The 27629-nt window shown below is 40.6% G+C and overlaps 1 protein-coding gene and 1 non-coding gene across 8 annotated transcripts in view; both read left to right on the forward strand.

Annotated features, from left to right (window-relative positions):
- The first annotated feature begins 3151 nt into the window (after positions 1-3151).
- LOC113917791 lies at positions 3152-3340 on the forward strand. The gene has a single exon (XR_003518363.1). It is a non-coding gene; the product is annotated as a U2 spliceosomal RNA (small nuclear RNA).
- A 6431-nt stretch (positions 3341-9771) lies between these two features.
- DPY19L4 (dpy-19 like 4) overlaps positions 9772-27629 on the forward strand; it is a 62501-nt gene continuing 44643 nt past the window's right edge. For 3 of the 7 annotated variants that reach the window (XM_027611899.1, XM_027611910.1, XM_027611907.1), the window contains exons 1-3: positions 9772-10175; positions 17481-17591; positions 25152-25276. In XM_027611899.1, coding sequence (XP_027467700.1) covers positions 10160-10175; positions 17481-17591; positions 25152-25276 — 252 coding nt within the window. In that variant the 5' untranslated portion in view covers positions 9772-10159. Of the gene's footprint in view, positions 10176-17480; positions 17592-23644; positions 23652-25151; positions 25277-27629 lie in introns of those variants that run through there. The other 4 variants (XM_027611915.1, XM_027611919.1, XM_027611905.1 and 1 more) reach the window with 3 other exon arrangements.

Raw genomic sequence — 27629 nt, forward strand, 5'->3', positions numbered from 1 at the left:
CAGTCCCGGCGATTGCCAATGTCATTTAAAAAAATGGAGTCATTGCTTTCAGGTTTGTACTTCACCTTTGGGTGTCTCTGCCATCATCCACGAGGAGGTGGCAGAGTTCTCTAGGCAAGCTGAGATTCTGATCCACATTCTCTTGTCTCTGGCAGGCTTTTAACATTGCCCAGTCTATTCCCTGCCTTAACCAAAATGTTGCCTGTGCTAAACTTGTTTTTCTATTTACCTCCCTGAGATAGCACACATGTAGCTGATATTCCCATGGCAGATAAAAAATAGGATGTGGAGTAAGGGAAGGAAGAAAAAATGAGCACAAAGAAGACCAGAATATGTAAAAGACCTTAAAGGTCCATCTCTTAGGTTTATAGCTGATTACACAATTTCTCATCTCCCTACTTTCCCCAGCTATTGGGGACATAAAAGTAGAATGATGAACACTGCACCCTTTACCCAGCTTCAACAATGATGAACTCCAGGCCCATCTTGCTTTATATCCCTTTCCATTTTCCCCATTGTATTATTTTGAAGCAAATCCTTTGGGTCAAGTCTAAAATGGATCCTCCAAGGTGCTTGGCTGGCTCAGTAGGAAGAGCGTGGGACTCTTGATCTTGCGGTTGTGAGTTCGAGTCTCATTTTGGGTAGACGTTACTAAATAAATGGGGGGCACCTGGGTGGCTCAGTCGTTAAGCGTCTTCCTTCGGCTCAGGTCATGATCCCAAGGTCCTGGGATTGAGCCCTACATCGGGGTCCCTGCTCCGCGGGAAGCCTGCTTTTCTTCTCCCTCTCCCACTCCCCCTGCTTGTGTTCCCTCTCTCTCTGTCAAATAAATAAAATCTTTAAAAAAATATTGATTTCCAAATTTAAAATTAAGCCACTGTAGGAGGTGATGTTCTTGAGAAGAGAAGAATAGAACTGAACTGGTTGGCGGGGGGGGGGGCGGGGGTCCGCCTGGATGGCTCAATTGGCTAAGCGACTGCCTTCGGCTCAGGTCATGATCCTGGAGTGCCGGGATCGAGTCCCACTTCGGGCTGGAGTCTGTCTCTCCCTCTGACCCTCCCCCCTCTCATGCGCTCTCTCTCATTCTCTCTCTCAAATAAATAAATAAAATCTTAAAAAAAAACCAAACGGGTGGGGATGCCTGGGTGGCACAGTTGGTTAAGTGTCTGACTTAGGCTCAGGTCATGATCTTGGGGTCTGGGATCAAGACTTGTGTGGAGCCCCATGCAGAGTCCTGTGTCAGGCTCTGTGCTCAGTGGAGTTGGCTTCCCCCTCTCCTTCTGCCCCTGCCCCTGCCCCTGCTCATGCACGCGCGCTCTCTCTCTCAAAGAGATAAATAAAATCTTAAAAAAAAACAAAAACAAAAACTGGGGATGCCCGAGTGGCTCAGTTGGTTAAGCCTCTGCCTTCTGCTCAGGTCATGATCCCAGGACCCTAGGATGGAGCCCCACATTGGACTTCTTGCTCAGCGGGGAGCCTGCTTCTCCTCTGCCTGCTGCTCCCCCTGCTTGTGCGCTCTCTCTCTCTCTCTCTCCGTCTCTGACAAATAAATAAACTTTGAAGACCAGAAGGCCACCAGGATGAAATTTGGAAATAAGAGCACTGAGTGGGAGCCTTAAGGAGAAAACCGTTTTTCTACATTTTTACTGCTTCGTTTGTGTTGAGTGAGATAGTAAAAGCCAAGATACCAAAGTGTTGGCCTAGGGAAAAAAGGTTCAGAAGCAAATTACTTGACTTGCCCCAATCTCAGACCTAAATTTTGTCCTTATTTCATTGTAGTTCAATACAATTCCATTATATGGGATGTGGAGGGATATTTGGAGCCAAAAACCAAGCTGGAACTCATTACATGGGAAGAATATACTGTAAACTACAACAAAACAAGCACTGAGAACGTGTATGTCCAACAATAATAAGCATTATATTGGTTAAATGAATCTTCATAACAACCTATTATAGTAGGTACTGCTATTATGATAGACTAGGAAATGGTCAAGTAAAACTTCACATTGCACAGAAAGTAAAGGAAGGGATGTGGAAAATTAGATTTGGAGACTGGATGACGTGGTTAATACTCTCATAGCTGCTCCCTTATCCGCTTTGGCTCTTTTTCCGAGCCCAGCACAAATTGTTTCGTTGTTTATAGTGTCACAAAGTTGGGCTCCAGAGTATTCCTTGAGTCTGTCTTTCTACTTTATTGCCAGCATGCCACTAATTCAGCACCTGAATTATTCAGTAGCTGCATATTGTTGCTGTTCTGAAAGTGAATGTAGATAAATGAGTAACAAAGCTTCTGGTTACACACTTGAATTTGAGGCAGTGTTTTATAACCGCAACCTGTATGATAGTAGAATTAAACACCAAAAACAGGGGTGCCTGGGTGGCTCAGTTGGTTAGTGTCTGGCTTCCACTCAGGTCGTGATCCCAGGATTCGATGCTCTGCGGGAAGCCTGCTTCTCCCCCTCCCACTGCTGCTCCCCCTGCTTGTACTCTGTCAAATAAATAAATAAATAAAATATTTAAACACCAAAAACAGGGGTGCCTGGGTGGCTCAGTCATTAAGCATCTGCCTTCAGCTCAGGTCATGATCCCGGGGTCCTTGGATCGAGCCCCGCATCGGGCTCCCTGCTCTGTGGGAGGCCTGCTTCTCCCTTTTCCACTCCTCTGCTTGTGTTCCCTCTCTCTGTGTGTCAAATGAATAAATAAAATCTTAAAAAAAAAAAAACACCAAAAACACATTTTAAAAAATTAATGGAGGGGCGCCTGGGTGGCTCAGTTGGTTAAGTGTCCAACTCTTGATTTTGGCTCAGGTCATGATCTCATGGATTGTGAGATTGAGCCCCAAGATGGGCTCTGTGCTGAGCGTGGAGTCTGCTTGAGATTCTCTCTCCCTCTCTCTCTCTAAAATAAATAAAAAATTTTAAAATTTTTAAAAAATCAATGTGAGGGGTGCTTGAGTGGCTCAGTCGTTAAGCGTCTGCCTTCAGCTCAGGTCATGATCCCAGGGTCCTGGGATCAAGCCCCACATCGGGCTCCCTGCTCGGCGGGAAGCCTGCTTCTCCCTCTCCCACTCCCCCTGCTTGTGTTCTCTCTCTCGCTGCCTCTCTCTGTCAAATAAATAAATAAAATCCTTTTTAAAAAGTCAATGTGAATCGCTTCTCAGCCTTTTGGCTAAGATCAGGAGTAGTATCTGTTCCCATCAGTTTAATATCTGATATGTCTTCTATCCAAGGACAATATATTAAATGGACTTTTGGAGTAGGGAGACTACAGGAGTTTGCTCTGTCCACTCCACACATCAACCTGGTATTGCAGTACTTCCAGGAACGGTGCACCTGCCTCCAAGGCAACAGTAGAAAAAATAAATCAATGTGAAATTCTCAGCTTATTCTGCTTCTAGCCCCCCTGGTGATTCATCCTTTCCTGCCTGATGGTATTTCTCACAGTTCCTTCCTCAGCTACCTTTTCCTTCTATTCATTCTCTGGGCAAACTCATTTTCTTCCACACTCTTCTGTGGAGCTACAGACTTCTGTATCCAACACTATAATGGACATTTCCATCTGGACATCTCCCCTGGCAATTCAAATTCGACATGCTTAAAACAGAACTTCTCTCTCTATGATCTCCATGATCTGCTACTCCTGTATTCTTTTTACTTCAGGAAGCAGTGCCGCATACCACTGGATGCCAAAGTTGAGAAAGTCATTCTTTAACTTCCTCTTTCACGGGTTTTTGCCTCAATACTGCACTCCATGTATCAAATTCTGCTTTCTTCTATTGCCGAAATGCTTTTTAGAAAACCTTTTTAAATGACCACAGATCTGATTATATGTTCTTTAAAGATTTTATTTATTTATTTGAGAGAGCAAGAGAGAGTGTGAGTGGTGGGGGGTGGAGGGGAATGGCAGGGGGAGGGATAGAGGGAGAGACAGAGGATTTCAAGCAGATTCTGCACTGAGCACGGAGCCCAACATGAACTGAAATAGAGTCAGACACCTACCAGCTGAGCCACCCAGGAGCCCCCAATTACATGTTCTTTAAAAAAAAAAAAAAGAGAAGCAGTAATTGAGGTATGACTGAGATATGAAAAGCTGCCCATATTTAACATATACAAACTTGATGAACTTGGAGTTAAGTATACACAGGTGAAACCATAACCACAATCCATGCCACAAATATCCATCCCCTCCAAAAGTTTCCTCCTGGCCTCTTTATTTTTCAATGTGTGTGATAATAACACACATAATGATTACATGTTCTTAAAAATCTTCTGATTGAAGGTTCCCATTTGCTGTAGGAAAAAACCCACACATGTATGGCTGAATGATTATTGCATGGGCTGAGCATTTTTCAAGGCACTCGTTTCGTGTGCTACATTTTGTTGTACTTTTTCTAATTCTTTGCCATCTTTGTCTGAAACAATTTTTTCCCCTCTTACTCCTCTCTTCACTAACTGCTACTCAGAAATAGTTTTCTGAGGAGGGTGTTTCCTGATTCACTGAGATCTCCCTGTAACCAGCTCCCCATACATCGTAACTTTCATCAGAGCAGTGTGTATCTTCTTCCCAACTTCCTTAGTGACTAGCTTGTGCTTGGGATATATATACAATAACTGTTTGTTGAATGAACAAGTTTATGTTCATTCCTGAAGGTGAAAACTAAAGTGATTCTTAAAAAAAAAGTAATTACATACAGCTTTAAGAATTTTTATAAATTTAAATGTTGCTAAACAGCAAAAATTGTTTTTCTTTAGTACCATTAAAAATCTTAAAATGAGGGGCGCCTGGGTGGCTCAGTCTGTTAGGCAGCTGCCTTTGGCTGGAGTCATGATCTCAGGGTCCTGGGATCCAGCCACACACGGAGCTCCCTGCTCAGCGGGGAGTCTGCTTCTCCCTCTGCGCCCCCCCAACCCCTGCTCATGCTCTCTCTGTCTCTCAAATAAATAAAAATCTTTTTAATATGTTAAAATGTATTAATTGAGTTATTAATGATATGCTTTTTATATTGGAGTACATATCCAAAGAGAGAGTTTGGTATAAAATTTACCTACACTTGATGATTTCGGCTGCTTCTGCCATCTACTGGACATGTAGTGCTGCTGGCTCAGCAGAATCCTAGTCTCAGCCAGAGTGTTTATCTAAGACTGCAATAAGATTCTAAAAATTTATCTATATTTAAGTCATGGGATAATTGATGTGGTTTTTTTTACTGTATTTAAAAAATAAATGTCATGCCAATTCCCTCTATTACATATTACATAAATTGTTATATTGCTAAGTCATAATTTTGGTGGGAAACAATCTTCCCCCCCAAAATCGTTATGCTCTTTTGGTTTTAAGATCCCTATAATTTGGAAGTGTGATTAGTTCTCCACACGGCAGGTCTAGATATGCCTGATAAATCATCTGCACTGGCTGTTTGAGAAGTAGTTCAGTGGTAGCTCCAAGGCTGCACTAGGCCAAACCAGGTCTGGCCTGAGCCCTTGATAGCCCAGCAAAACAGCAGAAACAACTTCATGTGTTGGGGCTTTAGAGTGACAGATTTTGTTTCTAAATTAGTGCAATTGAAGTACTCAGAGTCCACCTACTATCTAACTGCCTTCCTTCATCATAAGAAAGAATTTAATCTGTTAATTACATGTTCCCAGAAGGCCTGAAAGCAATCAATGCTAGGTGGCTTTGAATGGGGTAGTCTCAATCCATATAAATGGAACTGCCAGAGTTAGCAAAAACAAAACACCAAGCCAAACTGAAGAAAAAAACCAAATACTCAATTAAATGGGAATTTCAGACAAACAACAGATAATTTTTAGTATTAAATATGGCTCAATATTACATGGGACATAGTTACACTAAAGTGTTCTGTTTTTTATCTGGCAACTCTAATATAATCCATTTTCACAAATATTTAGAGGGCTTACTATCTGAAAGAAGAGAGGAAAGAATCTTGGTACAAAGTCAGCAACCTGTGTCTACTAAAATAGAAGCTTTGCTGGGAAAATCTCAATAATAGACCACTAAGTTCCAATAATGTTTTGCTTTTTTTTGGTTAAGATTTTATTTGAGAGAGAGAGTGAGCGAGAGAGAGAGAGAGAGCAGGAGTGGGAAGAGGTAGAGGGAGAAGAAGAAGCAGACTCTCCGCTGAGCAGGGAACCCCATGCCGGGCTCGATCCTAGGACCCTCAGGATCATGACCTGAGCCGAAGGCAGCCACTCAACCGACGAGCCACCCAGACACCCCTGTTTTGCTTTTATTAATGAGCATTGTTTCATACGACCAATTTGGTCAAAAATCTCTTCCTAGAGGAGTTTTAACTCTAGAAAAAACTGAACTTTAGAAAATCTAAGATGTCTAATATGTCCAATTAAAAAATATTTAAATAGAACACACATTTTTAAAAAAGATTATACCTATTTGGGAGAGAGGGAGAGAGAGCACAAGCAGGGGGAAGAGGGCCCCCAACATGGGGCTCAATATTGGGGCTGGATCCCAGGACCCTGGGATAATGACCTGAGCCAAAGGCAGATGCTTGACAGAGCCACCCAGATACCCCTAAATAGCACATACATTGTTTAATGTATCCCACGTGGGAGGATTATACATTTCACAGTTTGACCCTGTTAGTTTGTATGATTGTCACCCTCCCAGTCAGTGGAAAAGGACAGCAAGTCCTTATGATGAGTGACAATAGGGCAAATGTATTCAGGAGGCATGGAAGCTCAGTTTCAAACAATGAGGAACAAGTGAGGCCAGCTTGAGAAGCAACTCTGGGAGCAACTGACAGTATAAACCTTGATCCCTCTTCTAAAGAAAAGGCACAGGGAAAAAAATCTCATATTGATCCAAAATCACAATCAGAATTAGTGAACAAAATAGCTTCAAATCAAGGGATGGGGCGCCTGGGTGCCTCGTTCCTTAAGCGTCTGCCTTCGGCTCAGGTCATGGTCCCAGGGTCCTGGGATCGAGCCCTGCATTGGGCTCCCTGCTCAGCCGGAAGCCTGCTTCTCCCTCTCCCACTCTCCCTGCTTGTGTTCCTTCTTTCATTGTGTCTCTCTCTGTCAAATAAATAAATAATATTTTTTAAAAAAATCAAGGATAGTTCTCATGGATAGTGCAGAATACACGATTTATGTTGGTCTTCTAAGTCCCACCTACAGCTGATACTAGCTATTAACTTTTAAGTCAATTCTCAAAATACTTGTCTATAATGTGTTTTCAAAGACTTGAAAGTATGAGGATCAAACACGACCAAAATACAAGCCAGAATATAATGGCAGTAAGGGTGTTACATGTTTTCAAAAACAAATTGATCGCATTTGGTTCAGACTTCACAAAAGAGATGGTGTCTGAGAATAATATAAATATGTTGTTAACCAATGGATAACCAAGGCTTTATTACATAATAAAGATAAAATAAAATTCCATGTCTTTAATAGGAGAAAAGATGAACTGATGCAAAGATTTACTAATTCTGTTCTGTTACTAAGATGAAACATTTGATAGAAGGATGTTTTTGAAATAGGCTTTGCCTGTATTTTTTTTTTTTTTTTTTTTGGTTTCAAGTAGGTAAGTCCTCAGGGGCTTTTATTTTATATTCTTCTCATATCTTGGCAGCATACTATACTTGGCATACAAAAAGCACATGATTAATTTCAAGATAGGAACCTCAGGAATCATCTTCAACTCATCGTGTATCACATCCAATTTGTCATCAGGTGCTGTAGATTTTATCTCCAGCATCCTTTGAGTCCATTCTCCTTGAACATTTCCATGACCTTATTCCAAGTCTTTATTCCTTACCCAGTTTACTACAATAGCCTCCTAAGCTCCATTTCCATGACTTAATTTCTTAAAACAAAGAACATTTTATATCACTCCCTAAACATATCCATTGCATAGAGAAGGGATCCTCAAACTTCCAGAGGTAGCAGAAAATCATACGGTTTCTTTGAGAGCATATTGTAAATGAAAGAGCATTTGAGAAAATGAGAGGTCTTTAGGTCAAGGTGAGGCAAAAGGCAATGAAAGGACCCTTCAAATTTTGGACTGGAAACTAGCAGTCCATTATTGCAGTGGTAAAATAATCAAGTTATCATCAGAAGTGATCTTTGGACCATGCATCCACTACTCATGCCCGCTGCCATCTGGAAGCAGCTGGCATTAGAGAATTATGGATTGACCTACTGAAAACTCAGGTATAATGCCTGCTGCAAGGCAACATCTTGAGCACTTAGGGTTCTATCTTTTGGGATTATGTATATGTTTTGGAAAAAATGGCCTATTTCTCTCAGAGCAAAATGAGAGATTGGGGGGAAACAGAATGTTCCACTCTCATTATCCTTTGTGGAAGTTTCAGGTTTCAAGGGAAGAACAATATTTCTACTACGGAACACAATCATGATTCCACTGATTTCTATCTAAAGGTTGAATAATGATTCTTCTTTCATAATTGTTTCAGTTTAAGAGGCTATTTTTCCTCTCTACCCACGACTGTTTAGAGCAGGCACATTTGCAATTAAGCCCATCATCACCTTGAGGTGATTACGAAGGAACTATAAGAGGAAAAGGCATCACTTTAAGACTCTTGACTTGGAAAACAGTGGCCCTCGGTGGCCACTGTATTGTTCCCCATGAAGTGGAGCTCTTGCAGTTAAGGTCATCTGGTAAGGAGGAACTCTGCTATCTGCTGCCCATTACCCTGGGTCCTGCCATATCTTGCGGTTTTCAAGGTCCTTACAGTCTGTTCTCTGCGTTGATCCGGGTCTTTTCTGGTCTACTGGCAAACTCCACCATGTTTCTAACTCCTGGCCCAGTGTTGTTTAAGGGCAAGATATATTTACAGGCAGTCAAAGACATAAAAAGAGTTCCTGGAACTGTTTTTGCACAGCACTGAAAAGCGATAGCTTCTCTCCAAATATCCTAACGTGACAAAGGTGCTACTAGGAGAATCTTGCTGTCTGCTAAGAATGGGACATCCATAATTACCCGATGACTTCAGTGACTTCAGTGAGTTCTTGTGCTTTTTTCTCTCACTCCAAAATGAGCATTTTGGGGGCACCTGGGTGGCTCAGTCGGTTAAGCGGCTGTCTTCGGCTGGGGTCATGATCCCAGGGTCCTGAGATCGAGCCCCGCATTGGGCTCCTTGCCCAGCGGGGAGCCTGCTTCTCCCTCTCCCTCTGCCTGCCGCTCCCCCTGCCTGTGCTCTCTCTCTCTCTCACTCTCTCTGTAAAATAATCTTAAAAAATAAAATAAAATGAGCATTTTGTCTGTTCCTAAATCTACTTCTGAATATTGTCGGAGGAAATTTCCTGGTATTTGTTGGAGAATGCCCGAGGTAACACAAGCTAGGGTAGAAACAGTGCAACAAGTTGAAACTATGTTCCGCTCCTGTGGAATATCTAAATGCATCCCGCTCCCCGCATTGACCATAGTATTACTGTTTCTTTAAATAATAACATGAAATGCAAATGTATGTGTTTAACCAGTTTGGGTAGTTATGAACTCTTAAGTTCCAAGTAGAAGCTTCTGTTTTGTAATGATCTTGTACTCTAAAGTGGCCTACGAAACCAAAGCGCCCACCCAGAGCATTTTGCGGCTCTCCTGAAATCGCCAAGCACGCAGGCACCGAGAGGAGTTCGGAGCCGCGGGCTCCAGCTCAGGCTTGCGCCGGCTTCGTCACTCACACCTCGCTGGACCTCAGCTTCCTTTCCGTCACATGGGGCGCGGATGGGGTTTGGATCTGGAAGATGACACTGATGCTATTCTCTGACTGAGTCGAACGACAAAAGCCGCGGAGGGGCCGCTGGACTCCCAGCTTTCGGAAGGGCGGGGCGAAAGGGAGAGGCGGCCCGGAGCCCGGCGGAGGAGGCCGGCAACGCCGGCCGTGGGCGGTGCCACCCGCGTCGTCCAGTCTCCTTCCTGCCCGCGCAGGCCGAGGCGCGCCCGCAAAACGCTCCGGCAGCCCTCCGCTGCCGGCTCCCTGGTTCCTGGGCCGCCGGGCGGGACGTGGTTGGCGGCGACACCGGAGGGGGAAGGGTCAGGAAGTGGGGGCGCGGCGGCCGGGAGCGGTCTTGGGGCTGCTGAGGGGTTCGCGACGCGGAGGGCCAGAGACTCCGGGCCGCGCGGGACCCGGAGGGGAGCCCGGGCCTCCGCGGAGACGATGGCTGAGGAAGAAGGTGAGGGCCCCGGGGTCCAGCGCGCCAACTGTCGCCCGGGATCTCGGGAAAGAGGGGCGGGGGCGCGAGGGGCCCAGAGGCCTGGGCTGCGGGCGGTCAGTGGCCGCGGCTGCGCGCGGGGTGGCTGCGTCGGGGCCGGGAAGGAGCGGGGCGGCGGCGGCGCGGGGACATTTAGGAGCGGAGTGAATGGCCCGAAGTTTTGTCCGCCCGCCTCAGTGGGAAGCAAAGGTGGAGCTCAAAGTTGGGAATGGGGTAGGGAGAGAAAAAGCTCTGTGTGTGTGTGTGTGTGTGTGTGGCGGGGGGAGGGGGTACTGTTTGAGGGGGAGGGCTACTAGCAGACAATTAATGGGGTGGGGGCTTAGAAGATGGAGGCTTAGGTACTGAGTGCATATTTGAAAGTGATAGTGTTTAACCAAACGCTCCTCATTCTGAGTGCCTTCTTCAGAGGTCTGTGGATACCGACAAATACAAAGTCACGGGGGCGGGGGGCGGGGGAGAAGCCTCACGCCGCGGCTGTAGAAAGAGGCAGGGATTTGGGGGAAACAGGTGAATTGGGAGGGGAAACTGAAGAAGGCCCGTTCATTTATAGGTTAGGGGGAGATGGCAAAGGGTTGAGGGATGTAAGTAGTTTGGGAGGATTAGGAAGCCAGGTTTGAGCGTGAAAGTGGGTGGGCTTAGAGAAATCTTCCCATGCCCCCACAGAGCCAATGCTAAGAAAATTAATCTCTTCAGTAATATTTATTCATAGAAAATGATAGGTACGGGAGAAAAATGGGGAATTAGAGGAACTTATTAGCTAGCGATAGATATTACAGGAAACATTCATGGCAGGCATAATTTCATGATACCCCTGCTAGTTTCAGGAACAGGTATATATGATGGTGTCGCTTGACAGAGCAGTTAGATTTTGCATTCTGGTGGGAAATAGAACTTTTTACCTTCTTGAGTGCAGTTGTGAATGTGATCTCACTTAGATTTAATCCTTATTGAACCAAGAATGCAAGGAGGGAATTTCAAGAATTCAGTGGAAAGCAATTTATTTTTATTTATTTATTTTAAGATTTTATTTATTTGACAGAGAGAGACACAGCGAGAGAGGGAACCCAAGCAGGGGGAGTGGGAGAGGGAGAAGCAGGTTTCCAGCGGAGCGAGGAGCCCGATGTGGGGCTCGATCCCAGGACCCTGGGATCACGACCTGAGCCGAAGGCAGACACTTAACGACTGAGCCACCCAGGCGTCCCGAAAGCAATTTTTAAACAATTGTTTTCTGCTCTTTGGCTTGCTGCTTGTCCCTATGCTCACACTGGCTTCATATTTGCCTCTTCTTTCTTGAGTTTTCAGAGTGTTAAAGCTGATCTAAATTTAAGACAGTCTACCAAAAACAACGTCAAAAACAACGTCAAAACCGATGGCTATTTGTAGTTGGTGAGGAAGAATGTAATTCCATTTGTTACCTTGGTGTTATCTTTGGTGGCAGTAGTTTAAAAGATTTCTTGATATTTTTTCCTTTTCTGAATAGTTGCAGATCTGTGGAGTAGGTTGATAAACTAGCTTGTATGTTTCCATTAACACTTTCATGCTTAAGCTAAAGCATGAAAAAAAATTAATACTGCAATACTAAAAGTCTTTAATATGCATCATGCAAAATGAGAAATTGTTTTAGATTATAGTTACACTTAATTAAAGGCAGTGTGATGTGGAACTAATTAAAAAGACCATACTATTTTGTGAAATTTATTTATGGGATATAAAATGAAAAGTGGTTTTGGTTGTAGAATTACCGATAATCCAAAAGCAAAAGCAAATACATCTTATATAGAACAACTAATGTATTGATGTTTTGTTAAAATATATTTTCATTCAGCAGTTTTTTAATTCCATAAACATTTGGGTGCCTACTGTGTTAGGTGCTGGGATATAATAATAGTCAACAATGAATAATTACAGTCTTATAATAATGCTAGTAATGGTAATGTTTATAGCAAATATGTCTATGTGCTAGGCATTATTCTGAGTGCTTTACGTTTGTTTTATTTGGCACTTTTCCAAATACAAATTATCTTAAAATTAGACTAAATGGTCTATTTTACTGGTATCTTGTTCCCTATATCCCTTTTTTGCTTATCGTTCACATTCACTTGGGTCCTCTTCATTGTCCCACTGTTACTCCAGGTAAATAGTTTTTTGAGAATGTCGTCTTACAAAAAATGTCTTCCTTGTTGCAGTAGAGGGTCAGGTTGTTCATACTTACCCTTCCTGAAAGAAATGTTAGAGCAAAGAAAGAAGTGACCACCTCGAGTACAGCAGTATTAACATTTCATTTGGAAATTGCTGTGTGTTGTCTGGATGGACATTTGCAGGCCTATTTGTAGTTCTGCTAACAATCTCATGTGAAGATCATTGGACCAGACCTGGAAATAGCAGGTTATTTTTGTGGCTATGTTATCATTTTCATTTAGTTTGACTTTTGCTTTACAATGCTAAAGATACAAGAAGGAAAAGGAAACTTAAAATCTGTCCTAGAACTTTCCTATCAGTTAATCCGCATCATTCATGACTTTGGCCTTTGCTGCTTCTCCACCTGGGGATTCCTGGTTTTGTCTTCCACTTATGAAGCTATGAGATCAGTATAAAGGAAAGAAGGTGAAATTTGGATCTAGTCAGTTTTGTTTCTTGGTGACAGGTAAAAAATTAAAAAAAAAATTTTTTTTTTTTAAACCCAACACTGGGCTTGAACTCATGACCTTGAGATCAAGATCTGAGTTGAGATCAGGAGTCAGAGGCTTAACTGACTGAGCCACCCAGAGGCCTCCCCTACACCCCCCCAGACTCAATTTTTTGTGAGGGACAGGTTGAAGAGATTGGCTAAAATGAATACTGTATTTCCCAGGTTGTACTTTTTTTTTTTCTTAATTTTATTTATTTATTTGAGAGTGAGAGAGAGAGCCCAAGAGGGGGTAGAGTCAGAGGGAGAAGCAGACTCCCTGCTAAGCAGGGAGTCTGATGTGGGACTGGATCCCAGGACTCTGGGATCATGACCTGAGCCGAAGGCAGTCACTTAACCAACTGAGCCACCCAGGCACCCCCCAGGTTGTACTTTTTGCTCCCACAATTTAATGTCACTGAAACCAACATGTCTTAAAATCAGTTCATACATTTAATATGGTAGTGTTTTTCCCCCCTTTGAAAAACTGCTTAGGGGCACCTGGGTGGCTCAGTTGGTTAAGCATCTGACTCTTGATTTCAGCTCCAGTCTCGATCTCATGGTCATGAGTTCAAGTTCTGCGTTGGGTTCCATGCTGGCCCGGGAGCATACTTAAAAAGCAAAACAAAACAAAACAAGGGGCGCCTCGGTGGCTCAGTCATTAAGCGTGTGCCTTCGGCTCAGGTCATGATCCCACGGTCCTGGGATCGAGCCCCGCATCCGCTCCCTGCTTGGCAGGAAGCCTGCTTCTCCCTCTCCCACTCCCCTTGCTTGTGTTCCCTCTCTCACTGTGTCTTTCTCTGTCAAATAAATAAAATCTTAAAAAAATATATAAAAACAAAAACAAACAAACTGGGCTCCTGGGTGGCTTAGTTGGTTAAACATCTGCCTTCTGCTCAGGTCATGGTCTCAGGGTCCTGGGATCAAGCCCTGAGTTCGGTTCCCAGCTCGGCAGGGAGTCTGCTTCTCCCTCTCCCTCTGCCCCTTGTTCCTGCTTGTTCTCTCTCTTTCTCTCTCTCTCTCAAATAAATAAATAAAATCTTTAAAAACAAACAAACCCAAAACCCCCAAGATACCTGCTCAATATCTTAAAATGTATAGCATCTTAGAACCAAAAAGATATAGTGTTATAGATCCTTTATAGATAATTTATTTGTATGGCCCTTGATTGTTGCTAATATAGATTCTGGAAAGATGGTTTTATGAATTATTTGGGAATCTGTGCAAAATTTTTGTATAAGCTCTACTTCTATAAATAAAATCCATTATATGTACTAAGAGAACACTTTAATGTCTCTGTAAAGTGATTGATTTTATGAGGAAATTTTTTTTTTAAGATTTTATTTATTTATTTGACAGAGAGGGACACAGCGAGAGCAGGAACACAAGCAGGGGGAGTGGGAGAGGGAGAAGCAGACTCTCCACTGAGCAGGGAGCCCGATGCGGGGCTCGATCCCAGGACCCTGGGATCATGACCTGAGCCCAAGGCAGACACCTAACAACTGAGCCACCCAGGCACTCCTAAGGAAGTTTTTTAAAAAGGAAAATGATAGCTTTTTGTAAAGAACACTTTTTGTGTGATATCCCCTTCCCAGTCTATCTTTATCTTAAATGTGTACTTTTAACCTCTCTATAATAAAAAAGACCTACTTAACCCATTTGTAAACTACTTTAACAGATTTGTTAGCTTGCTTTCTGAAATTATCCAGTTAAATTTTCAAAAAAAATTTCAATACTATCAATGTGTTTGATCTTGCAAGTGTAATGACTGAGTAAACTTCTTGGGGTTTTGTCACCCAGTTACTGCGTCCCCTCAGCCACCTCCCTTCCAGCAACCCTCAGTTTGTTTCCTGTAGTTAAGAGTCTCTTATGGCTTGTCTCCTTCTCTGATTTCACCTTATCTTTTCCTTCCTTTCCCCTATGTTCATCTGTTTTGTTTCTTAGATTCCACAAAAAAGTGAAATCATATGATATTTGTCTTTCTCTGACTGACTTATTTCGGTCAGCATAATACCCTCTAGTTCTAGCCATGTCATTGCAAATGGCAAGATTTCATTCTTTTTGATAGTTGAGTAATATTCCTGTGTGTGTGTGTGTGTGTGTGTGTGTGTGTGTGTGTGTGTGTGTGTACACACCACATCTTTTTTTTTTTAAAGATTTTATTTGAGAGAATGAGAGAGAGAGAGAGAGAGAGCATGAGGGGGGGAGGGTCAGAGGGAGAAGCAGACTCCCCGCTGAGCAGGGAGCCCGATGCGGGACTTGATCCCGGGACTCCAGGATCATGACCTGAGCCGAAGGCAGTCGCTTAACCAACTGAGCCACCCAGGCGCCCCCACACCACATCTTTTTTATCCATTCATCTGTTGATGGACATCTGGGCTCTTTCCTTTTTTTGGTTATTGTGGACATTGCTACTGTAATTATTGGGGTGCATGTGCCCCTAAATCCTCATTTTTGTTGGGTGTTTTTAACTTTTGCTTTATCCCAGAGCAATTAAAAAGGCATCACGAAAAAGAAATACAGTAATATTTATTAATTGACCCAGATTTGTATGCAAAAATACTGAAAATCTGGGATGTTTGGGTGGCATAGTCAGTTGGGTGTCCATCTCCTGGTTTCAGCTGGGGTTGTGATCTCAGGGTCATGGGATTGAGCCCCGCGTTGGGCTCCATGCTCAGCATGGAGTCTGCTTGAGATTCTCTGCCCCTCCCCCAGTGTGCACACACATGCTCTCTCTCTCTCTCTTTTTCTCTAAAAAAAAGAACTCAAAATCTGAGGCATGGCTTTCTAATAATGTCATTTTCTAATCTGTTCACTGGCTTCAGTACTTAAGACAATTACAAAATAAATGATAGCTTAGAAATGGTTAAAAATTAGACCAGACTGAATCCACTAAATATAGTTACTATTTTTTAATCACAGTGCCAGTGTTTAAAGATATTTTAGCAAACTTGAATTTGCTCTGAAGCTATTTTAAAAAATGTCTTTTTTAGGGAGGACCTGGCTGGCTCAGTTGGAAGAGCATGTGACTCTTGATCTTGACAGTCATGAGTTCAAGCCCCACATTGGGTACAGACATTACTAAAAAAAAATAAATTAAAAAAATATAGATTTGTTTTTTCATTTTCCATAGTAAAGCTAGAATCCTTCATCTGATCAGCAGTAGTGGATTCATTCTCCTTCTTTGACTTCTCTTTTTAGGTTCACATTTCACAGCATAAGGTCATCCCTAAAAGAAAAGCGAAAACTCTCCTCTGCTCCAGTAAGGAGGAAATAAATTCTTGAACCACCTTATAAGCTTGGCAGGACAGTTTGTACCAACATGACAGTCATAGTCTACCCTTATAAGATAATTAATTCTGGGAGCACCTGTGTGGCTCAATTGGTTAAGCATCTAACTCTTGATCTCAGCTCAGGTCTTGATCTCAGGGTCATGAATTCAAACCCTACATTGGGCTACATGCTGGGTGTGGAGCCTACTTTAAAAAAAATAAAAAGAGGGGGCGCCTGGGTGGTTCAGTTGGTTAAGCGTCTGCCTTCGGCTCGGGTCATTATCCCCTGGTCCTGGGATTGAGCCCTGCATCGGGCTCCCTGCTCAGTGGGGAGCCTGCTTCTCCCTCTGCTGCTCCCCCTGCTTGTGCTTGCTCTCTCTGTCAAATAAATAAATAAAATCTTAAAAAAAAGAGAGAGAGATAATTAACTCTAGGAAGGAAAAGTAGTTAGGTTTGACTATAGTAAATTTTTGTTTCATTTGGAATTTAGTTTACTCGTTTGGAGGTACTTTTTTTTTTTAAGATTTTATTTATTTATTTGACAGAGAGAGCAGGAGAGCACAGGCAGGGGGAGGGGCAGAGGGAGAGGGAGAAGCAGGCTTCCTGCTGAGCAGGGAGCCCGATGCCGGGCTCGATCTCTCAGGACCCTGGGATCATGACCCGAGATGAAGGCAGTTGCTTAACTGACTGAGCCACCCAGGCGCCCCTTGGAGGTACTTTCTGCTTTACATTTTTTATTAGACATAAAAGGGTAGTCTAACATTGGGAAATTTTCTGACAGTTTTCCACATATAAGGATATGCCTATTTCACATATCTAAATCTATAAGACTGTACGATGATAATAACACAGCACTGTGAAATTCTGCAGAACTTGCAGGATTGTTTTAAAAATGAAGTATAGTTTTGTGATGAATGTATTTTATTATATTCAGATTTTTAAAAAATTGTTTCATTGAATGATGAGTGTGATACTCTCAGGTAATTAGAATAATATGCTAATGTATTAAATAACACCTTGTTCCCCAGTCATTCTGGAAAGGGGTTTACTTATTTTGGGATATTTTGAAAATAACATGTATCTCAGGAGAAGAGCTTGTTGGTTTATCAATAGGACTCTGAAAGCACAGGTGAAAGGGAGAACCTAAATTTTTTTTTGGTATGAAAGACAGTCTTTCTGTCTAAATGAATTATTTATTTCATTGTGAAAAAAGGTATCTTTGATACTAAAAGGTGTCCATGTGACTTTTGCCTTAGTATAATAAAAGTTTGGGTTCTAGATTAGAACAACTTGATACACATGTTGCAATAATGTCTTAAATATTTTAAGGACCAACAGTAGAACTGCGCCAAAGAAAAAAGCTGAAGTCTTCAGAAAATAAGGAATCTGTCAAAGAAGAGAAAATCAGTGACACTCCAATTCCTGAAAGAGCTCCAAAACGTAAGTCAGATAAATTTGGAGTTTTTGTGCTACTACAAAAATGGCTTTTTATATGCTAGGTGTTATATTTTATATTAATATTTTATCAACTTTTTTTTTAAGATTTTATTTATTTGACAGAGACACAGTGAGAGGGGAACACAAACAGGGGGAGTGGGAGAGGGAGAAGCAGGCTTCCCACCGAGCAGGGAGCCCGATGCGGGGCTCGATCCCAGACCCTGAGATCATGACCTGAGCTGAAGGCAGACGTTTAATGACTGAGCCTGGGTGCAGGCTTGTATGAATATTTTAAATGTGTATACCTGTTTTGAGATTAATTACATGGTATTATCAGTCAACTTTGGTTTTGCTGTAGAACAAACCCTTAATCTCACTGGCTTACAGAAAACACTTATTTCTGACTAATGTTCCATGTTGTGGCTTCAGGTTGGCTGGTGTAGCTTCATGTGTCATGAAGGAACAGCCCCTACTTGCGACATTTTTTTTAAGACAGGAAAAGAGCAGGAGAACAGGCAGAGTCATGCCGTATGTCTTAAATTTTCTGCTGAACTGGCACTCTGTCATTTGTACTTATATTCTTTTGACCCAAGGAAGTCATATAATCAATCCAGACAGTGAGATGGAGAAATATACCCTGACTACAAGGAAGGGATGGAGAAGTATACCTTGACTACAGGGAAGCGTTGCAAGTCACATGGTAGTGGGCAGAGATGAATACTTTTTATAGGAAAGGATAACATAAGTGGGAATAATAATATAACATTCTACCACATTCTTTCCTTTTGGTCATAAATATTTACTTTTCTCCCTCAAAATACACTCACTACCTCTCTGACCCCAAGGAAGATACTGTCTTACCCAGTCCTGGCAGCAGTCTTACAGATTTTACAGTTTCTTACAGATTTTAGCCCTAGGCCTTTTCCTTTTGCTGATTTTGTTTTGTACTGTTCACTATAATAAGTCATTGCTGTAAATATTCTGCGACCTGTGAGTCTTTCTAGCTAATCACCAAACATGGGGGTGATGTGTCTCTCTCAAATAAAAAATGAATAAAATCTTTAAAAAAAAATTTATTTTATTTTTTAGGATTTTTTAAAAATTTATTTATTTTGACAGAGAGAGAGAAAGAGAGACAGCGAGAGAGGGAACACAAGCAGGGGCAGTGGGAGAGGGAGAAGCAGGCTTCCCGCTGAGCAGGGAGCCCGATGCGGGGCTCGATCCCAGGACCCTGGGATCATGACCTGAGCCGAAGGCAGACGCTTAATGACTGAGCCACCCAGGCACCACCCAAAAAAAAAAGATTTTATTTATTTATTTGAGAGAGAGAGGGAGAGAGTGTGCATGGATGAGCCAGGGGGTGGGCAGAGGGAGAGGAAGAAGCAGACACAATGCTGAGCAGGGTGCCTGACATCACCAGGACCCTGAGATCATGACCCGAGCTGAAGGCAGATACTTAACTGTCTGAGCCAGCCAGGCAGCCCTGCACAGAGTTTTTATTGGTGGCTAGTCATGTACCCGTTACCTGCCACATACCAAAACTAGATTCCCAGAAGGAAAGCAGTGAGCATAAACCACATTGTTTGTACAAACAGGCCGGGCACAGTAAACTGACTGATGAGAGAATGGTGGGAACCCTCCTGAAATCCTAGCTCCCAGATTCCAACAAAGAGCCTAGCTTGCAAGCCGGCCTTTCTCCACAAAGCAGTTGCAGGGCTGCTATGTTAATTTTTCTGCACATGCCCCCTCTCCCAGTGTACACTGTTGGGCAGGGACAGGAGGAGTAAAATAAATGCTTCCATTCAGAAAGAGGAAGAGAGACACATCAGCCACTGGTCCATAGCAGTTTTGAAGTCCTACCAGATAAATAGGGTTCCTTACTCCGGGGTAGGGGTGTTTCTTGATTAAGCCCCAGTTGTTTTCCTTGGGAGTAGCTTCCCAGCTCAGTGTTCTCTGTGGTCCTTGGCTCCACCCTCTGGAGATCCTTCTTTTTCTTTTTTTTTAAAGATTTTATTTATTTATTTGACAGAGAGACAGTGAGAGCGGGAACACAAGCAGGGGGAGTGGGAGAGGGAGAAGCAGGCTCCCCGCTGAGCAGGGAGCCTGATGCAGGGCTCGATTCCAGGACCCTGGGATCGTGACCTGAGCTGAAGGCAGACGCTTAACGACTGAGCCACCCAGGCGCCCCGGGCCTTCTTTTTCTGTTATCCTACTGAACTATATATGAAGATGGCTTTGGAGAACATGCCATCCTTAGGGGCTGAACAGCCTTCTCATTGCTTCCTGCTGAGAGTTGAAGAGAGTTGAAGGCCCATTTATTTTTTTATATGTTTTTTATTTTTTAAAGATTTTATTTGTCAGAGAGAAAGAGAGAGCACAAGCAGAGGGAGCGGCAGGCGGAGGGAGAAGCAGGCTCCCCGCTGAGCAAGGAGCCCAATGCAGAACTCTATCCCAGGATCCTGGGATTATAACCTGAGCCAAGGGCAGACACTTAACCAACTGAGCTACCCAAGCGTCCCTGAGGGCCCATTTATATATTTTTTCTCAAGTAAGATAAAGGCAGTGGGTTATCTATAGAACTAGTTTTTGGGGGTAGCAGGAAGAAAATTTTTTGGAAGCTGGAAAAATAGTAATCCATATTATGCAGTGATAAATCCTGTGAATAGTTGCAATTTTAATACTACTTTTTTATGATTTTAGGTAACAGGATTGTAAAACAGGAATGTTACTGCAGTGCCTTGGTTATCACTTGCATTTGATTACAGGAAAGAGATGAATTTAGAACAGAATTAGCCTATTTGCAAGCAGGAATGAAGAGGAAAATAGAGAATCCAAAATTTCTGGGACTTGTAGTGTTGAGTTAGAACTGTCTATTTTAGCTAATAAAATCAAGAAAATTGAGAAATACTTTGAGCAACAAAGACAATGACTACGATGAATCCTTAAGGCAATGACTAAATCAGGGGCAAGGCTCTCCCACAGAGTTTGTTAAAAATATATGGATGGATGAAGGTATTTCCTAGAAAATTAGACAGGGTGTGGTTCCACAGAAGCCTAATAAGATCAAAATACATGTAGTTAAACCTTTTCAGAGACTCATCTAGAAAAAAAATTGTAAGTACAGTAGTCCCCCCCCATCCAGTAGTTTCAGTTTCCATCATTTCAGTTATCTGTGTTCACCACAGTTTGGAAGCAGATAATCCACTTTCTGATGTGTTGTCAGAAAGTTAATAGTAGTGTAACACTACTTCATGGTACCGATGTCATTTTCCTTACTTTATCTCATCACTGTCATTTCACATCATTACAAGGAATAGGGTGAGTACAATACAGTAAGATATTCTGAGAGAGAGAGAAACCGTGTTCCCAAACTTTTATTATAACATACTGTTATAGTTGTATTTTATTATTAGTTATTGTTAATCTCTCACTGTCTATAAATTAAACTTTATCACAGGTATGTGTGTATCGGAAAAAGCATAGTGTATCTAGGGTTCAGTACTATCCACAGTTTCAGGCATCCACTAAAGATCTCAGAACATATCCCCCACACACAAGGCAGGGGAGGACTTCTGTATAGTTGTTGGAACATGGATGGAGCTGACTAGAATCAAGTAGGTAAAAAGCTGACAAAATTGTTCGTTTCTTTGCAGAAATAGGTAATTTAATTTTTAAAAATTAAGGTACAGGCATGCCTCCTTTTATTACGCTTTGCAGATATCTTTTTTTTTTTAAATGAACTGAAGGTTAGTGGCAGCCTTGTGTCGAGCAAGGCTAACAGCACCATTTTCCAACCTCATTTGCTCATTTCCTATCTCTATGTTACATTTTGGTAAATCTCGCAGTAGTTCAAACTTTATCATTTTATCTGTTGTGATCTCTGGTCAATGATTATGACTCACTGACAGCTCAGGTGATGGTTAGCATACTTTAGCAAGAAACTCTTTTTAAAATATGTATGGTTTTTTGGTTTTTTTTTTGACATAATGCTACAGTGTAGTATAAACTTAACTTTTATATAACCAGTAAACCAAAGAATTCACTTAATTCACTTATGGCAATATCTGCTCTATTGCAGTGGTGTGGAACTGAACCTGTAATATCTCTGAAGTATACCTGTATAATTAGCTTACAATAAAATGCACAGAATCTTAGGCATTTAATTAAATGAGTTTTGACACTGGAGTACAGCTGAAACAAGATACAGAACATTTCTATTATCCCAGAAAGTGTCTTTATATCCTCTTGCAGATTTTCCCTGTACCCCCCTCAAGACAACCACTCTTCTTTTTTTTAAAGATTTTATTTATTTATTTGTCAGAGAGAGAGAGCACAAGCAGAGGGAGTGGCAGGCAGAGGGAGAAGAAGGCTCCCCGCTGAGCAGGGAGCCCTATGCGGGGCTCCATCCCAGACCCCGGGATCATGACCCAAGCCGAAGGCAGACACTTAACCGACTGAGCCACCCAGGCGTCCCAACAACCACTCTTCTTATTAATTCATTTTGCTTGTCGTAGAATTTCCTATAAATGGAATCATACAACATGTATGCTTTTGTGTCTGGATTTTTTCACTTAGCTCGGCATGTTATCCTTTAAAAATATCATTTTGAGATTCATTCATGTTGCTATAATTTTTTATTCTGTTCTTGTTGGACATTTGAGTAATTTTCAGTATTTAGCTATTATGAATAAGGCTTCTGTGAACATAGTTCTACAGATCTTTTTGTGGACGTTTGTTTATATTTCTGTTAAGTAAATATCTAAGAGAATTTCCTGCTAAGTTTTTGAGAGAGATGTTCTGTTAAAAGAACTGTCAACCTAGATTAAAAAGGATGTAACTATTCAGGTCTTAAAATGATATAAACATGCAGGAAACAAGCTGAATAAGCTGCTCTTAGGGCGTCTTTCTTGAGAAGCAGTGAGTGTGTTTTGCCTTTGGGAGGAAGTAGGTATTTGTGATGAATGGGGCAGACCCTGGTAGACTCTTTTATTGTTTGCAAATGTTTGCTCCCTTCCCTAAAGTGAATTATCCATTTCTTCCCGTTGCCATGTGATTTGGAGTGTGTCTCTGAAGCAGTGTGTACTTTGCTCCCTCATTGTCAGGCTTATTGATGTGACTTGCCTAGACCAATGGAATGTCTGGAAGCAACACTGTACTAGTTTTGACCAGAAACTATAAGAGGCATTGTATGCTCTGCCTGTTCTCCTGCTCTTTTTTTTAAGATTTTATTTATTCATTTGAGAAAGAGAGCACAAGCAAGGGGAGTGGCAGGCAGAGGGAGAGGGAGAAGCAGGCTCTCTGCCGAGCAGGGAGCCAGACTCGGGGCTCCATCCCAGGACCCTGAGATCATAACCTGAGCCAAAGGCAGGCGCTTAATGGACTGGGCCACCCAGGTGTCCTGTTCTCCTCCTCTTATCCTCTGTCATGAGAATAGCTACTGGCCCCAATCTGGGACTCTGAAGAAGATAGAAGAAGAGCCACAGTTAATCTGAAGTCTGAAATTGGATGGAGAGTCACTGCAGACCCAAAACCCACAAGTAGCATAAGTGAGAAATAAACCTGTGTTTTGTAAGCCACTAATAGTTTGGGATAACTTTTTTTTTTATCATAGAAAAGCTTACTAATAGAGTGGTCATTTAAAACATTTTGGAAAATACAATACAAGAAAGATAATTAAATAATGTAGAGCTAACTACTGTAAAATAGTATTTTCCCCCTGAATACAAAAATATTTTTAGGGTAGAAAATGTGGAAAATAGAGAAAAGTATAATAAAAATACAATGTATAAATAACTCCAGTAGAACTACTCTTAAAAGTTTTGGCAAATATTGCTTATATTTTTTTCAGTGCACTTATTATACCTTACTTTTTTTTTTTACTTTTTTGTGAAATTGAATCCTGCGTTTCTTTTCCTAACATGTCCTTAGCTTTTTCCTTTGCTTTAAATATTACTTAACTATGCCCTGTATTATTGGTATTGATATTTATGTAGTGCTCTTTTTTTCTTATTCCATCTTTGACTCTTCACAAAAAACTTTGAAAACAACATATTTAGTATTAAGGTAAGGCATTTATATGTAGGATTTGGTTTACATACTTTTTATAATAGCTACTGATAATTAGGATTAACTTACCGTTATCTAAGACTTAATGAAAAAACAAAATAAAACAGGAAAATATACACTTTCAGAAACTTTGAAGCACTTTTGCCAGACTGCCACCACTGATAAGTTTTTTTTACCAGTTTTTTTAGTTCATATTGTGTCAACATTGCTTTAATTAACTATCATATATTTTTGCATGTATGCTTCTGTATTTCAACAATAATAGCTAGTTTTTACTGAGCTCTTACTATGTGCCAGGCCAGATGCTTTACACATGCTATTGAAAACAGTAATTTTAAAACAATTTTATCCTACTGATAATAATATTTGATTTTTGGGTACTGTTTTTCAAGCATTTTGAATGTAATTCTTATTGCCTTAGTGATATCTAACTACTTAGTTTATTTAATGTCTCTAGTGTTCCATGAAAACTAATATTTATTAAATAATATTTTGAAAATGGCTAAGATTTTAGTTTAGCTAAGCTCATAAATCAGCAAGTTGAGTTTTACGGACCTGTCAGTCATTTGGTAATAGAACATTGGGCTTTGGGCCCTTAGGCCTGTGCTCATTATACCTAATAGCTAGAGTAGAGCAGGACTAAATCACCCTGTGTGTAGAAAATTCACATGTATTTTATATTATTTCATCAAGAAGTAGTTACATATGTATAACAGTTGCATATGATGTTTTACATACATAATCATAAAAAATCATTGAATTATATATACTTTAAATGGCTGTAATCTATAGTATGTAAATTATTCCTCAATAAAGAAAAAAATTCCTTGATAAGGAAAAGCTGTTGATAGTAATTCTGAATGAACCTGTATTTTTTCTTAGATGTTTGTTAGTACATTCCTTTTATTCTTTCTTTTGATTAATAGACTTTAATTTTTGAAATCTTTTTTGATTTATAGAAGAATTGGACAGATAGTACAGAGTTACCTTCTTACATCCTCCTTCTGCCCACACACAGTTTTCCCTATTATTAACGTTTTATATTAGTATGGTATTTTTGTTATAGTTAATGAACCAATATTATTGGTATATTAATACACTATTTTTAAATAAGATTCATACTTTATTCAGATTTGCTTAGTTATTACCTAATGTCCTTTTTCTGTTCCAGGATCCTACGTGACATTTAGTTGGCATGTCTCCTTAGACTCCTCTTGGGTGTGGCAGTTTTTTAGGTTTTCCTTGTTTTTAGTGACCTTGACAGTTTTGAGGAATACTGGTCAGGTATATTTAGGATGTCCTTCTATTAGAATTTGTCTGCTGTTTTTCTCATTAGACTGGGGTTATAGGTTTTGGGGAGGAAGAACACAGAGTTAGAATGTCATTTTCCTCCCATCTTATCAAGGGTACATACTACCTTTTGATTACTTTTTAAAAATAGAAGTGCATTAATATAAATATCATCTACATCTGATTACTTTTAATATGCTTTTTCAGATGTATTATTTCAGCGCTTTGCAAAGATTTTCATTGGCTGTCTTGCAGCAGTTACTAGTGGTATGATGTATGCTCTCTATTTATCAGCATACCATGAACGGAAATTCTGGTTTTCCAACAGGCAGGTAAGAAGAAAGAATTTTGAGCATATGGAAGTTGTTTTAGTATTTAATTTTAATCTAAGTAATGTGTTTTTCAGGGAGCCAAAATAGATGTGTGATAAGTATGACAAGTGCTTTCTTATTTACAGGCATTAGAAACAAAATGGTGCAGGAGCTATTTTGAGAACATAGTCACAGCATCAACCTTGAAAAATTTAATACAATGTATTTCCAGGCCTTGGAATAGAAACTATGAGGGTGCTTTCCTTCATGCAACTAATTTATCAGGGGCTTTCGATGACAGTGAAATGTTATGGAGTTTAGTCACACTTTGAGTAGGTTTGGTGGTTTACGTAGTTTACATTTCAGAAACAATCTGTAGAAGTTTCAGCAGTAAAATACTTTAATTTTTAGATTACATGATTAGAATATTTTGGGGCATGGAAATGATTAACATGCATGACAGTATTTATTAAAATGTCTCTTTATATTAGTATGTTTAATGTCTGGTTTTAAATCATGTGTATTCCACAGACCCTTTAGTCACCATAGCTACTTACATAATTCATAATTTAGCCTTTGAGTAAACTTGTTCTCAGACTTCCCTTCACAATCAGATACATCTTTCATGCATTGATAAGGTTCACAGTGTTATCACTTGACTAAAGAGTTTTATTTTCTTTTTTAGTCCAAACTGTTTTGTTGTTGTTCTTATTTTTGAGCAGTAGTCAAGCTGACTGACTGTTTTTAAGCCATTGATTGACCTAATCCCACCAAAACATTTAGCTGAATAATTACCTGTATTGATTTGACGAAAGCTTTTACTATAGCATATCCTATTTCCTTGAAAATGTTATGCATATTAATAACTATTAGTAGTTTTCAATACTGGATGTACAATAGAATCATCTGATGAGCTTTTAAAAAGCTCACAGATTCTTAGGTGGGGTAGCAGGGAAGTGTCTAGGATCAGTGTTTCAAAATATGTCCAAGCAATTCTGTTGTGTAGGCAGAATTGAGAACAACCAAAGGTTTAAAAATAATAGAAGGCATGCATCAAAAAAACACTGTGTTTTTTAAAACACAGTATGATTCAGGAACATTGACTTTACCTGGGAGCTTTTTCAGAATTGCAGATTCTCAGGCCCCACTTTAGAATCAGAATCTAATCAGAGATCTTTTAATAAGATCTCTAGGAGTTTCATATGCACATTAAATTTGAGAAGCATTGATCAAAAGTTCACATCTTTGAAATCTTAGAAAGAACGAATGTTTCCATTCGTAAAGAATCATTTTAAGGAAATTTATTTATCAGAGTTTTGTTAAGGAAACTTATTTCGATTACTAAGCTTTAAATGAGGGAAAAAAATTCACTGGTCAAATAGATCTAGGAAAGATTTCCTCTTGGAGATTTCACAGTTGCATAAGGTATCCTGAAACTCTGAGAAGTCTTACAATAAAGAAACCCATTAATTTTCTTTAATGCTGTCTTTGCATAACTTATTTAAGTATAGAACTCTTTAGGTAACTCCCATTTATGTCTTAGGAGATTCTGTTGATCAAACTTAGGAAAAACTGCTCTGATATTTATTGTTTTGTATTAATTGATAAATATACATGAAAATAAAGGAGTTTCATTTTCAGAGACTGTAGATTTACAAAAGCTTGATTTGTCATGAAATGTACAAGGTTTTTCAGTGTTTTTGAATTTTGTATATTCTTGGTTCTATATAGCCCAATTTTTTTATAATAAAAATTTTTTAAAGATTTATTTATTTTTAGACAGAGAGAGAAAGAGAGAGCATGAGTGTGGGGGAGGAGCCAAGGGAGAGAATCTGATACAGACTCCCGGCTGAGTTGAGTGTGGAGCCTGATGTGGGAGGCTCTTAGGACCCACGACCCTGAGATCATGACCTGAGCTGAAATCAAGAGTCGGATGCTTAACTGACTAAGCCATGCAAACACCTTGTATAGCCCAATTTTAGGAACTTAAGATTTAGTTATATTTCTGAAAGTTCTTTTTTTTTTTTAAAGATTTTATTTATTTATTCATTTGAGAGAGTGAGAATGAGAAAGAGAGAGAGCACATGAGAGTGGGGAGGGTCAGAGGGAGAAGCAGACTCTCTGCTGAGCAGGGAGTCCGATGTGGGACTCGATCCTGGGACTCCAGGATCATGACCTGAGCCGAAGGCAGTCACTTAACCAACTGAGCCACCCAGGCGCCTCTGAAAGTTCTTTTGAAAAGCACTGATTAGGTATCTGTTGCTCTGGAAAAGAGTTAAGGGCTTACAGTTCTGGATATATAAGGAAGTGGATAAGCAATAGAAAATACTGATTTCTTCTTAAACTTCTTTTTTTATTATGGACTTTAACACCT

The sequence above is a fragment of the Zalophus californianus genome, chromosome 4, assembly GCF_009762305.2.
Source record: "Zalophus californianus isolate mZalCal1 chromosome 4, mZalCal1.pri.v2, whole genome shotgun sequence".
NCBI lineage: Eukaryota > Metazoa > Chordata > Mammalia > Carnivora > Otariidae > Zalophus > Zalophus californianus.